Source organism: Sorex araneus, chromosome 6 (assembly GCF_027595985.1).
Source record: "Sorex araneus isolate mSorAra2 chromosome 6, mSorAra2.pri, whole genome shotgun sequence".
NCBI lineage: Eukaryota > Metazoa > Chordata > Mammalia > Eulipotyphla > Soricidae > Sorex > Sorex araneus.
Window position 1 is genome coordinate 96,623,458 of NC_073307.1, and position 13,873 is coordinate 96,637,330.

The window sequence follows — 13,873 nt, forward strand, 5'->3', positions numbered from 1 at the left end:
GAATGGCCTAGTTTCCTTTGGCTGGAGCTCCACCTTCTGGCCAAGGGTGAACGAAACTCAGCTGAAGCAGATGGATGCTTGTTTTCCTGGGTCAGCTGAGTGCAAGGCCAGCATCTTACCTGCTGTACTGTCTCTCAGGCCTGAGGGGGTATTTTTTATAATGATTACTTGGGGGGAGCTGGAGCAATAGTGCCAGATTTGATCCCGGCACCCCATATGGTCCCCAGAACCCTCCCAGAGCCATTTCCTAGGCTCTACAGAGTTAGGAGTAAGCCTTGAGCACAACTGGGTGTGGCTCCCCCAAAAAATCTTTCTTTTAATAATATTTTTTTAAGCAAACAAGCGCTTTCTTATCTCTGTTGCAGGCTTTCATAGAGACCATGTGTGCCAGTAAGGCTCCCGTGGGAGAAGCCTTCCTGTACGCCAAGGTGAGTGTCTATACTAGGACTGCTTATTTTATTTTTCCCCTTACACCTTACATAAATACTGTGGTTTACAAAGTTGTTCATGACACTTTGTCACAGACGTTTCATATGCCAGCACTAATCCCACCACCACTGCACCTTCCCTCCACCACTCTCCCCAGCTTCCCCGGCTACCTTTAAGCCTACTGCCATAGCAGACCCTCAATAACTTATTTTTTATATTGCTTGTTATAATTTGCTAAAACAGTGACCAAAATATATTTCTTCAGAAGAAAGTTAGTGAAGATTTTGTATCTCAACTTGGAGCTATTAAGCCCTTGCATAAGAGATACAGGTTAAGCCTTCTGTGTTGATATTTTGTTCATCTGCATTACATCCCACCCAATCTGGTGTGCTATTTCTGGTGTCTCAGTGTTGTAGAGTTTGAGGTGTCGCTCCAAAGAAACCCAAATTTTTAATGGTGTGATGCAGCTGGGCTGGAGTTAAACTTCTAATGGGTGGCAGCTTTGGAGTACGTGTGGAACTGCCAGGATTTCCCGAAGTACAGGGAGATGGGGGGAGGTCGCCCACCCCCCACTCAGTGAAAGCCTGGAGATTTCAGTCACCAAACCCGGATACCTGAAGTTTTCAACAGATTAATTTCTGGATTAGGCTCAACCCGAGCAGTGAAGTCCAGCTGGAAGCATGGTGTTGATCGTGGAGTGTGGAGGATTTGGACTGCTAGAGTTCTGTTTCGGCAGGTGCTGGGCTCAGCTGCCCTGCGTCCAGGATGCTCCAGATGACTCAGCCTTGCAGGAGGTCCGGAAGAATCTGCAACGTGTTGATTTCTTCCAAGATTTATTTATGAGTCTCTGGATCATGGCCCATGAAAGAGCTTACTTGGTGCCAGAGGCAGTTCCTGGGCATGACTCGTTCTATTGATTTGACTTTAATGAAAGTGACTTGGATATCGATAGAGAGGACTATATCTGGTAATTATCAGATGAGTGTAAAATATGCAGACAACAAGTAAATGAAGAACATTATAAAGTAGTGGGATAAGGATATACTAGAATCAAGGCATTCACCGCGCATGCAACCAACCCCCGGCTCCATATCTGTCACCACATAATCCCTCAAGCGTTGCCAAGTATATTCCTGTAGGCATCAAGCACTGCCAAGATGTCCAGGTGATCCCCAGCAAGGCACCACAGAACACCCCCAACAGCGATGCCTTCTCTGCCCCATGCGTTGAACCCAATTAGGCAAGAATCACCAGGAGTAGTGTAGTGGTTATCACGTTCGCCTAACACGCGAAAGGTCCCCGGTTCGAAACCGGGCAGAAACATCAGGAGTCCTTGCGGCTGGAGTGATAGCACAGCGGGTAGGGCGTTTGCCTTGCACGCGGCCGACCCGGGTTCGATTCCCAGCATCCCATATGGTCCCCTGAGCACCGCCGGGGGTGATTCCTGAGTGCATGAGCCAGGAGTGACCCCTGTGCATTGCCGGGTGTGACCCAAAAAGCAAAAAAAAAAAAAAAAAGAATCACCAGGAATGGCCCTGAGGCCTCCGATACACACCAAAAACTAGAAGACTGCATGGTAGAAGAGATGAATAAAGACATGAGAGAAGAATAATTAGGGGTGTTTTTGTTTTTGGACCACACCCAGCAGTGCTCAGAGCTTACTCCTGGTTCTGCACTCAAGGATCATTTCTGGCAGGCTTAGGGGACAACCATATGGGATGCTGACAATAGAACCCGGGTCAGCCACTTGCAAAACAAGCGCCTTACTCACTGTACTATATCACCAAGAATAATTATTTTAGTTTTGGGGCTATCCCCGGTGCTGCTCAGGTCCCTTTGGCAGTGCTTGGGGACCATGTGGAACCTAGGGGTACTGCGTGCAAAGCATGCACTCCAGGCACTTAAGTCTTCCCCGTGCCCAGACTTTTGAGTAAATGAAGACAAGATATTCATCTTACTATAGTGGCAGCTGCTTGGCGGCCACCTGTCCCATCATACTACGGCGTAATGGAATTAGTGGAGTTGACCACTTGCCTAGCCTCCTTTTTCACTTCTTCCAGAACAGAGAGGTTGGCTGATACTTGGAAGGCTGAAATTAGTAACTCAGACTGTGGTGGGAAATGCAAGCCCTGTTCTAGTATGTATCTAAATAAGAATAGCCCTGTTCTAGTATGTATCTAAATAAGAATAAACAGTAACTTGACATGACTTTTCTCTAGTCTCAGCCTGGACCAAAGGTTTTGTTTTCTGGACTAGAGGCATCAAAATCAGGGCAGATGTAGAAAGCACTCAGAACAGATACAATAGTGGGCTGACAGGACTGGGGTGAGAATAAAAGAAATAAACTGTAGTTACAGCTTTAAAAATTGGGCTGCTGGGGCTGGAGTGATAGCACAGCGGGGAGGGCATTTGCCTTGCACGTGCCTGACCCAGGTTCAATTCCCAGCATCCTATAATGGTCTCCTGAGCACCGCCAGGAGTAATTCCTCAGTGCAGAGCCAGGAGTAACCCCTGAGCATTGCCAGGTATGACCCAAGAAGGAAAAAAAAAATGGGCTACTGGGGCTGGAGCAGTAGTACAGTGGATGGGATCCTGGCCTTGCATGCAGCCAGCCCAGGTTTGATCCCTGGCACCACATATGTTCCCCCAGCACCAACAGAAGTGATCCCTTAGCACAGTGCCAGGAGTAGGGCCTTAAGCACTGCTGGGGGTGATCCCAGAACCAAAAATGAGGATGGGGGTCAGGAGAGAGATTATAATGGCAGGGCACCCACCTTGCACACAGCTGACCTAGTTCCCCATATGGTCTCCTGAGCACTGCCAGGAGTGATTTTTTTTTTTTCTTTTTGGGTCACACCCATCGATGCTCAGATGTTACTCCTGGCTCTGCACTCAGGAATCACTCCTGGCGGTGTTTGGGGGACCATATGGGATGTTGGGAATCGAACCCGGGTCAGCCGCATGCAAGGCAAATGCCCTCCCCGCTGTACTATCACTCCTGCCCGTGGAGAGATTCTTGAGTGCAGAGCCAGAATTAACTCCTTGGCATCACCAGGTGCGGCCTACAGAGATTGAACTACTACAGGGGAAAGGTGGGGCAGGAAACCCTATTAACAGTATTACAGATCACCGCGCCTGAAACTTTTTAAGTTGGATTGGACAGTTCGTTCTCCACTGAGGCCCAAGATGCCCACTTGGAGGGAGGGATGGGCCGTTGAGAGAGCCCGGACTCTTCCGGTCATGCTCTCCAGCTGACCTCACTGTTGTCTTTCAGTTCGAGTTCGAGTGCCGGGCCCGAGGGGCCGACATCCTGGCCTACCCGCCCGTGGTTGCTGGAGGAAACCGCTCGAACACTCTGCACTATGTGAAGAACAACCAGCTGATCAAGGTAGCAAGCACCTTCGGGGCTGTGGCCCTGGTTCCAGACACCTTAGGAGAAAAGCTCTTAACTTCATGGTTCCCTGACCTACAGCTCTGACAAAATAGCCACCGTTCATTGGGGCTGGAGTGGTAATGTAGCAGGATGTTGTGTGTTGCACACAGCCGAACAGGTTCACTCCCTGGCACCCCGTTTGGCCCCCCAAGCACCACCAGGAGTCAGCCCTGAGCACTGCTGGTGGTGGCTTTAAAAAAAAAAAAAGGAGAGGGCTGGAGCAATAGCACAGCGAGTAGGGCGTTTGCCTTGCATGTGGCCGACCCGGGTTCGATTCCCAGCATCCCATATGGTCCCCTGAGCACCGCCAGGGGTAATTCCTGAGTGCAGAGCCAGGAGTAACCCTTGAGCATCGCCAAGTGTGACCCAAAAAAGCAAAAAAAAAAAAAGAAAAAAAGAAAAATCCTCCATTTATAGAGCACTTTATTATTTAATATACTTTTGCAGACATCACCTTGATTCTTGCATTAGTACAGTGGCCTTTGTCTGCATACCTGTTTGGCAGATAAGGATAGTAAACCAGAAAACAGAGCCAGTGTCTTCCTCTGAAACCTTTGCTCATTTCACTTTGTAAACTCTCAGGATTTGTGGTAACTAGGGACCAAACATGTTTGAGAACCAGATATTAAGGCAAATGTTATGAAGTTCATTCTTAGTTATCTTTGGGCGAGGGGTGAGCAGTGTTTGGGCCACCCCCAGCATGCCTGGGGCTACCCCCAGCAGTGTTCAGGGGACCTGAGGCACCAGGGGTGACCCTGCGTGCAGAGCTCTTCCTCTCACCCCTACAGAGTTGCGTTTTGGGTTTTTTTTTCTTTTATGTTTTTTTCTTTTATTTTTTTTTCTTTTTTTGGGTCACACCTGGCGATACACAGGGGTTACTCCTGGCTCTGCACTCAGGAATTACTCCTGGCAGTGCTCAGGGAACCATATGGGATGCTGGGATTAGAACCCGGGTCGGCCGCGTGCAAGGCAAATGTCCTACCCGCTGTGCTATTGCTCCAGCCCCGCGTTTTGGATTTTTTTGTTTTTGCTTTTTAGGCCACACCAGGCAGTGCTTAGGGGTTGCTCCTTGCTCTGCACTCAGGAATTAGTCCTGTCGGGGCTCAGGACAATACGGGGTACCAGGGATCAAACCCAAGTCAGCCATGAGCAAGGCAAGCACACTACCCACTGTACTGTTTCCAGCCCCATGTTTTGGGGTTTTTCAGGGGAGCTGTGGGGGGGCAGAAGGGCGTGGTTGGGCCCACCCAGCAATGCTAAGGGATTGGTCCTGGCTCTGTGCACAGAAATAACTCCTGGCTCATATAACTCAGGGACCATATGCAGTGTCAGGTTTGTAAAATACAAGACAAGACAAGCACTTTAATCCCTGGATATATCTCTGGCCCTTTTATTTTAATCTTGTTTGTTTTTCTCTTTTCTTCTATTCCTGAACAACCTTTTTTAAAAAAAAACTAGGGGCTGGAGCGATAGCACAGCGGGTAGGGTGTTTGCCTTGCACGCGGCCGACCCGGGTTCGATTCCCAGCATCCCATATGGTCCCCTGAGCACCGCCAGGGGTAATTCCTGAGTGAAGAGCCAGGAGTAGCCCCTGTGCATCGCCAGGTGTGACTCAAAAAGCAAAAAAAAAGACAGGGGCTGGAGCAATAGCACAGCGGGTAGGGCATTTGCCTTGCACATGGCCAACCCGGGTTCGATTCCCAGCATCCTGTATGGTCCTCTGAGCGCAGAGCCAGGAGTAACCCCTGTGCATCGACGGTGTGACGCAAAAGGCAAAAAAAAAAAAAAAACCACTAGACAGTCTGGTTTTGAGGCATCTAGCTTGAGAGAGATTTAGAGGGTAGGGCATTTGCTTGGCCTGCAGCCCTCCCCGAGTTTGATCTCCAACATCCCGTGTGGTCCCCCAAGCACCATCGGAGTGGGTGACACCTGTGCACAGAGCCAGGAGTAAGTCCCGAGCTCCACTGAGTGTGACCCAAAAACAAAAAAAGAAGGAGAAACACAACTTTATTTCTGCTGTGTGTCCTGTTGTTCCAGGACGGCGAGATGGTGCTGCTGGATGGCGGCTGTGAGTCCTCGGGCTATGTGAGTGACATCACCCGCACCTGGCCTGTCAGCGGCAGGTAGGGCTTCCCAGGTTACCTTCCCCCACGTCTTGGTTCGAGCTGGGAGAGGGCTGTGTTTGGGTTCAAGAGAGAGCAGAGATGCAGGGCGCTGGCCTCGTCCCGTGCCCACCGGCTTATTTCCCGATAATTTCTCTCGTATCATCGCTAAGAAATTTCCCCTCCAAAGGTCATGAGAAACTGTTGAGTTGCTAGTAACCACAATACTGACCCGTGTCTTGGTTCTTGATTTTGCAAAGGGTCAGGGTGAGCCTCACGTCCTTCGGAGGGACGCCCCAGCTCCACGGCTCTGGGTTTTGAGACATTCTAGCTTGGTACTACTAGGCGGGTTCCAGCTGTGCTCTGGAGTCATCACCTCGAGGGGCTTCTGGCCAAACTTAGGAGCCAGCTTCCCGCTGGGTCAACCTCCTCAGCATTCAGGCTCTGGCGTCTTCCCGCCCAGGTTCTCGGCAGCTCAGGCAGAGCTCTACGAAGCCGTGCTCGAGGTCCAGAGGGACTGTCTGACACTCTGCTCTCCCGGGACGAGCCTGGAGAATGTCTACTCTGTGATGCTGACCCTGATCGGACAGAAGCTCCGAGAGCTGGGCGTCCTGAAGGACACGCAGGACGGCAGCGCCTTCAAGGTACCAGCTCCTTTGGATCCCTGTCCTGAGGCCCTCACCGGTCCCAAGCAGGCTGCGGCTAGAAAAGGGCCTATGATTCTTTCACCTGTGTGAGGGAGTTCAGGTGCAACGAGGATTAAAACAAAGGGAGTCAGTACTTTCTCCTTCCAGAAGATGGCGGCACATTCTGATCATTGCTCCCCAGCTCTGGTCAGAAAACATAAAATGAAGTCTGCAGCAGGCCCTAGGAAAGGACACAAAGAGGGGAGGTGACATTTAATCCTCCCACGGCAGCAGTGAAAAGGTAGAGGTTGGAGGAGAAGGTGCTTGTTGCCTCAGTGACGGCGTTAAGCGCTCTACTCAGGGCTCCGTCTTTAGTGAGTGTCACTACGCCCGAAGTGCTGTGGTGTTCAGGAAGGACAGACAGCCTCGGCCTGACACTCACTGTAGCACCTCCCACCTTCAGATTGAGGCTGCAGGTGCCTTCAGTACGGGAGAAGCCGGAAATTCGTCCCACTCAGACCAATAGAACTGGCGGTTTGTTTTGTTTTTATTTGGGGGCCACTCCTGGCAGTACTCAGGGATCACTCCTGTCTGGCTTGTGGTACCATATGGGGTGCTGGGGATCAAAGCCGGGTTTGCTGCATGCAAGGCAAGTGCCCTCCCCTCTCTACTACCTCTCCGTGTGCCTCCTCAAGGAGGACTTGCGTGGGTGGAAATGCCCAAGCTGACACGTGCCTAACAGTTGTTCTGGTATTTGATGCTTCATGCTGACCCCACAGTGGCTGTGAGATACACAGCCGTGTCCTTCCCCGACAAAGAGGGTTTTATTTGTCGTGGTTGTTCTTAGGATGTGCATTAGTATAGTAAGTCATGGGGATGGAAGTGTGACTTCATTACAGTGACATTGGCAGGATCACGTCCGAGAGGGGGGCTTGGTTTATCAGGGATGAGTGAAAGATGAGAGACGCAGCCATGAGACGTGGGAGGAGCCACCGGTTTCAACCTGCCCAGATGCCCCCTAACAGTGTCACCACTCTAAATAATGCCAAGATAACTTTAATCTCAGGCGGCTCGAAAATATTGCCCTCACCATGTGGGCCATTACCTCGGGATGGATGTCCACGACACGCCAGACATTCCCCGGTCCCTGCCGCTCCAGCCCGGCATGGTGATCACCGTCGAGCCAGGTAAGGGAGCACCAGCAGCCTCTGGCCCTTGGGGCAGTCACGGTGGCGTCAGGGCGAGAAGCATCATTTTCACCTGAACCGACTTAAGTAAACTAGAGGAAACAAGGTGGTGAAGCCAGTGTTGAAGGGATGGTGTTTTCGAGGGAGGCTTGGGATCCCTTGGAGTTTGGGGCCACATCACACCCAACGGTGCTCAGGGCTCACTCCTGCCTCTGCTCAGGGCTCTCTTGCAGTGCTTGAAGGACCATATGCACTGCTGGGGATTGAGCCCAGCTCTGTCACTTGCAAGGCAGGTCCTTACCTAACGCTGTACTCTCTCTGAACCCAGAACTTTCTTATTTAACATCACACCGTTTCTGTAACTTGACTTCTCCAATAAACAACAGGGATTATAAAAGTTTTTTTGGGGGGTTCCCAGCATGTATTGTCTGATTCTCATAACAAGATGGAGCTTCACTGATCGGCTGCAGTGGTCGTCACGTCTTTACGGTCACCGTCTTCCCGCCTTACCACTTCCCTACCAGGAGCAGCCACCAGAAGGGCAAGGAGGAGTGAGGGGCGGCGGAACAACACTTTTCCTTTTGTGCTTCTCAGGCATCTATATTCCGGAAGATGACAGAGAGGCCCCGGAGAGATTCCGTGGTCTGGGTGTGCGGATCGAGGACGACGTCGTGGTGACTCAGGACTCGCCTCTCATCCTTTCTGCAGACTGTCCCAAGGAGCTGAATGACATCGAGCAGATCTGCAGCAGGGCCTCTTGACCCTCACCACGACACACGTGCACCTCAGGGTTGAGAGAGGCGCGTGCCAGCATCCCTGACCGTGTGCTTGCTGTGTGTCTGTGGACATACGTGTTCTGCTCGGGAGTGGGATGTCCGTATGAAAGCATGCAGTCATGTACATGATCTTTATTTGCAGTTGGTTGAACTCTGAAAAATTGGTTTTTAAACTGTTAGAGAACTTCTGGAGAATTAATGATCCAGGCAAGTTTAAATTTCAGATGTAAAGGAAGATGTTCCTTACTCAATGCCCATCCATTGCGGGCCACACATTTAAGTGAACAGAAAAGTATTTCTTCTCCGGGTCCTTAATTTCTGCTTTTGCTTAATTTTATAAGATTTGTGGGGCCGGAGCGATAGTATAGTGGGGAGGGCATTTGCCTTGCACTCGGCCAACCCGAGTTCAATCCCCGGCATCCCACATGGTCCTCAAGCACCACCAGGAGTAATTCCTGAGTGCAGAGCCAGGAGGAACCCCTGAGCATTGCTGGGTGTGACCCAAAAAAGCAAGAGAAAATAAATTATAAGATTTGTGTGATGCAGGCTGGGGAGATAGTACTGCAGGGAGGGCACTTAGCTCTCCCCCATCTCCAGTACCACATATGGTCCCCAGAGTACTGCCAGGCGTGGTGCCCAGGCAGAGTCAGGGATGCCACTCAGCACCACAGGCTGTGGCTCAAGTTCTCCTCACAAAAGAGAGATTTTTTATGAGGAAACCTTTTAACAATTCTTAAGTCACTTGCCTTGCATGTGACTGACCAAGGTTTAATCCCTCGCACACCACATATGGTCCCTTGGCACTGCCAGGAATGACCCTGAATACATAGCCAGAAGTGATCTCTGAACACCGCCAGCTATGCCTCAAAACCCCCACTACCCCCCCACCAAAAAATAAAAGAGTTCATTTGTTCACCTCTTTTTTTTTTTTCTTTTTATGTTTTGGAGGCTGGAGCGATAGCACAGTGGGTAGGGCGTTTGCTTTGCATACGTTGCAAGGCAACTCGAGTTCTATTCCTCCATCCCTCTCGGAGAGCCCGGCAAGCTACCGAGAGTATCTCGCCCGCACAGCAAAGCCTTGCAAGCTATTTGTGGCGTATTCGATATGCCAAAAACAGTAACAAGTCTCACAGTGGAGACGTTACTGGTGCCCGCTCAAGAAAATCAGTGAGCAACGGAGTGATAGTGACAGTAATGTTTTGGGGCACACATAGTTGTGCTCTGGGACTTCTCCTGGCTAGTGCTCAGGGACTATGCAGTGCTGAGAATCGAACCCAGGTCTCCGTGCAGAGATCTCTCTGGCCCTTTACATCTCTAAACCTCATCATGAGCCCGACATGTGTAAAACATATTGATTGTTGGTACCTAAATGCAAGGATTTTAAGAAGAGGTTCGTATCCAAGAAACAGGCTAGGGCAGTTTCTCAGCCAGGAACCACAAGGCCCCTTTGGGGCCCCAGCACACAACTAGGGGGGCCCCAGGAAGGACACAAGGCCGGGGGGCCATGGTTGGGAACAGGTCGAGACTGGGCTAGAAAACGTGCCAGATTTGCCCTTACAGCAGAGCCCAAGAAACCGGCCCGGAGCAGACAAGCAGTGACTGTTCAGAAGGCGGAGATGCCATGACAAGCCTAAGGGCTGTACCTCTTGTGCCCGACAGAGGCGCCCCTGGCACTTGCACTTGGCCTTGCTCGCCTCTGAGTCGCTGTCAGCCTCGCTCCAGCTTCTGAACCCTGAGATGTCAGTCCACAGCTGGGGCCTCTTGCTCCCGGGGTCTCTGACACCCTCTCGTGGTTTGGGGCCCTTGCTTCTTTACAGACCGGAAATGAGGACTTTTTTTTTCTTCCTCTAAGTCTGGCCAAAATTTTTCTTGTTTAGTTTTGGGGATAACTCGGAGGTTACTCCTGGCTCTGTGCTCAGGAATCACTCCTGGCAGGCCTTGGGGGACCATTTGAGATGCCGGGGATCAGACCTAGGTCGGCTGGGTGCAAGAGAAGTGTCCTGTTATGTCGCTCCAACCCCTAGCCCCTGAATTTCACTAAAAACTTGGAAAAATTGAACCCAAGACTTTACGTGTACGAGGCATGTGCTTTATCACTGTGTCGTATCCCTGGGCCCATTAATCCATGCAGCGGTGGGTACCCACGATGAAGTTTGTACTTCAACCCTTTGAGCCACCTCCTCAGCCCCTGAATCTTGATCATAGTACAGACAAGACCAGACCCACATTTTCCTCCTCAAGGAGACCAGAGCTTGGGGCTGGAGTGATAGCACAGCGGATAGGGTGTTTGTCTTGCACGCGGCCGACCCAGATTCAAATCCCAGCATCCCATATGGTCCTTCGAGCACCGCCACGGGTGATTCCTGAGTGCATGAGCCAGGAGTAACCCCTGTGCATTGCCGGGTGGGACCCAAAAAAGAAAAAAAAAAAAAGCAGAGCAGGGGCCGGAGCGATAGCACAGCGGGTAGGGTGTTTGCCTTGCACGCGGCCGACCCGGGTTCGATCCCCGGCATCCCATATGGTCCCCCAAGCACTGCCAGGAGTAGTTCCTGAGTGCAAAGCCAGGAGTAACCCCTGAGCATCGCTGGGTGTGACCCAAAAAGCAAAAAAAAAAAAAGCAGAGCAGAGTACACTGGGTAATGCACTTGCCTTGCTCTCGGCTGACCTAGGTTCTATTCCCAGCATCCCATATGGTTCCCCAAGTACTGCCAGGAGTGATTCCTGAATGCAGAGCCAGGAGGAACCCCTGGATGCAACAGCCCTACCCTCACCTCCAAACACACACACACACACACACACACATTTTCCTCTGAGTCTTAAGTGAAATCAGTATATATATACCACTCTCTCCTTAATGAAAATCATGATTTGAGAAAATTTCTTCAGGTGTTCACACTAATTAAATTAATTGTTGAATCACTGTCTACCATCTAGATGAAGGATACGTAATAGGGCCTTTGCAGTGAACCTCTGGCCCATTTGGCAAAAAATAAGCCTCAAATCATAATATCCACATTAGGAAAGTACTTTTCTGTGGCAACATGAAATCCTCGGGGAAGGGGCTGGAGTATAGCGGGTAGGGGGCCTTCCACACATCTTGCCAGGGCTCGATGCCCACCACCACATATGGCCCAGCCAGGAGTGATCCCTGGACACAGGAAAACAACAGAAAAACTTTGAGTGTGTCTCATGATTTTTGTGAAGGTCAGAAAGGAAAAACTGTCATGAACATTGTATCTTAATTGAGATTAAGATCCAGTTGGTTCATTAAGCTTCCGGATGAAGACTATAAAATAGATGAATTGGGTTTTGTTCTGTTTTTTTTTTTTTTTTCCCAAACACATAATCAGCACCTTCAGCTTTCTTCCTGTCAGGAGTTGAAGCCGAGCCCTGCTTGCCCTCTAGCTCTGCTAGTTTTTGCTCGCTGGAGCAGTGTGAACCTGGGCCAGACCCTGTCACCTCATGGCTGTCATACAGTAGGAGAAGCGTTTGATGGCTGAGTGTCTGTTAGAAACCAAGCACCTGGGGCCGAGCGATAGCACAGTGGGGAGGGCATTTGTCCTCACACTGCCAGCGCAGGTTCGATCCCCAGCATCCCAGATGGTCCCCTGAGCACCGCCAGGAGTAATGAGTGCAGAGTAATTCCTGCAGAGCCAGGGGTAAGTCCTGAGCACCTCCGGGTTGTGACCCAAAAAGACAAATAAAAAAGCACCTTGCTTTTCTAAAAATGGTTTTATGGAGTCGGAGCAATAGTACGACCAGTAAGTTACTTGCCTTGTACACGTCTGGCCGAGGTTCAATCCCTGGCACCACGTATAGTCCCCCAGGCCCCGCCAGGGGTGACCCCCAAGCAGAGTCAGGAGTAAGCCCCGAGTACCACTGGGTGGGGCAAAAATACATATTTTTATGATGTGGCTAAGACCTTTCAATACAGTGTTTGTGAGGTAGGGCCTAATTGCCTAAAACTTTTACTGATGATGAGTTTTTAAGCCTGGGCAAATCAAGTTCAAGCGAAGGTATTTAACCCTCTGGGTGCGATGAGAATGTGACCACATCGCTCAACCCTAACGTCAGAGCAGGTCCACGGTTACGGCTGGGGCGCATCATCAGGATTGCTCCCCCCAACCCCCCCCTCGTGGGCTCTGATGCCCAGGGTCTGAGACAACTACAGTCCTTGTTAGCACTTCTGTAAAGTAAAATTGTTTAGGGACCATGGGGAGAGAGGACAGGAGTGAAAGAACATGGCCTTCTCCCAAGGGGAGGAAGCCACAGGTTCCCCGGAAATGAAAGAAATTACACATGCCAAGGAGAAGGCAGGTGACCCCACGATGCGGATGCATCTCATCAGCATTTCTCTGCTTTGCATGACTTTTGTGCAGTTTTTAAGTTCAATTTGGACAAAACACTTTTTAAGGCCCTTTCACTAAAAACCTATGTGGCATTTCCCAATGAGGGAAAAGTATTTGTTACTGTCATTTTAAAAATAAACTATAAAGGTACATGATGTGTGTATATTTTCATTTTTCACTTGGGGAAGGGTTGGGGCCACACAACGCGGGGCTCAGGGCTTTCTCCTGGCAGGGGTTGTGGGACCATCTGCAGTGCTGGGGATCAAGCACCTAACCCATCATACTATCCAGCCTCAATTAATACAATCTAGCTTTGAAAGAATGTGAAATTTTAACATGTACTGTAATATGGATGAACATTTAAGATCTTACGCTAGAGGACCGAAGCGACAGTACAGCAGGTGGGGTGCTCAACCTTGCACATGGCTGACCCAAGTACCATCCCCCATCATCCCATATGGTCCCCTGAGCACTGCCAGGAGTGATTCCTAATGCAGAGCAGATGCAACCCCTGAGCATCACCAGGTTTGTCCCAAACTCCAAGACAAAACTTAAATGGGATCAGCCACACACAAAAGACCAAATATTGTATGATTCCACTTTTATCAGGAGATATCTAGGAAAGTAAAAATTAGAGAGGCTGCTGCAGTAGTACAGTGGGTAGGGCGTTTGCCTTGGATATAACTGACTTGGGTTCGACCCCTGGCATCCCATATGGTCCCCGAGCACCACCAGGAGTAACCCCTGAGCATTGCCAGGTGTGGCCCAAAAAAGAAAAGTGAAAATTGGAGATAGATCCAGGCGCTAAGGCAGGACTGCACCACGCCCTGGGTGCGATCCCAAGAGCTACATGGGCCCCCAGCGCCACTGGAAGTAGAATCAGGGTTACCAAAGCAGCAAGAGACAGAGGATGAGGAGTCTTAGACTAATGGGAACAGGTTCTGGCTGGGAGGATGAGAACATTCTGGAGA

The 13,873-nt window shown here is 50.4% G+C and overlaps 1 protein-coding gene and 1 non-coding gene across 3 annotated transcripts in view; both read left to right on the plus strand.

The window, feature by feature from the left end:
- The window catches only part of XPNPEP3 (X-prolyl aminopeptidase 3), a 35,852-nt gene extending 22,795 nt beyond the window's left edge, over nt 1-13,057 (plus strand). For both annotated transcript variants that reach the window (XM_004610533.2, XM_055143041.1), the window contains exons 5-10: nt 366-428; nt 3,704-3,817; nt 5,900-5,985; nt 6,428-6,608; nt 7,657-7,777; nt 8,372-13,057. In XM_004610533.2, the coding sequence (XP_004610590.2) occupies nt 366-428; nt 3,704-3,817; nt 5,900-5,985; nt 6,428-6,608; nt 7,657-7,777; nt 8,372-8,538 (732 nt within the window). In that variant the 3' untranslated portion in view covers nt 8,539-13,057. The remainder of the gene's footprint in view (nt 1-365; nt 429-3,703; nt 3,818-5,899; nt 5,986-6,427; nt 6,609-7,656; nt 7,778-8,371) is intronic.
- TRNAV-AAC (transfer RNA valine (anticodon AAC)) lies at nt 1,684-1,752 on the plus strand. Its single transcript has one exon. It is a non-coding gene; the product is annotated as a tRNA-Val (tRNA).
- Nucleotides 13,058-13,873: the final 816 nt, after the last annotated feature.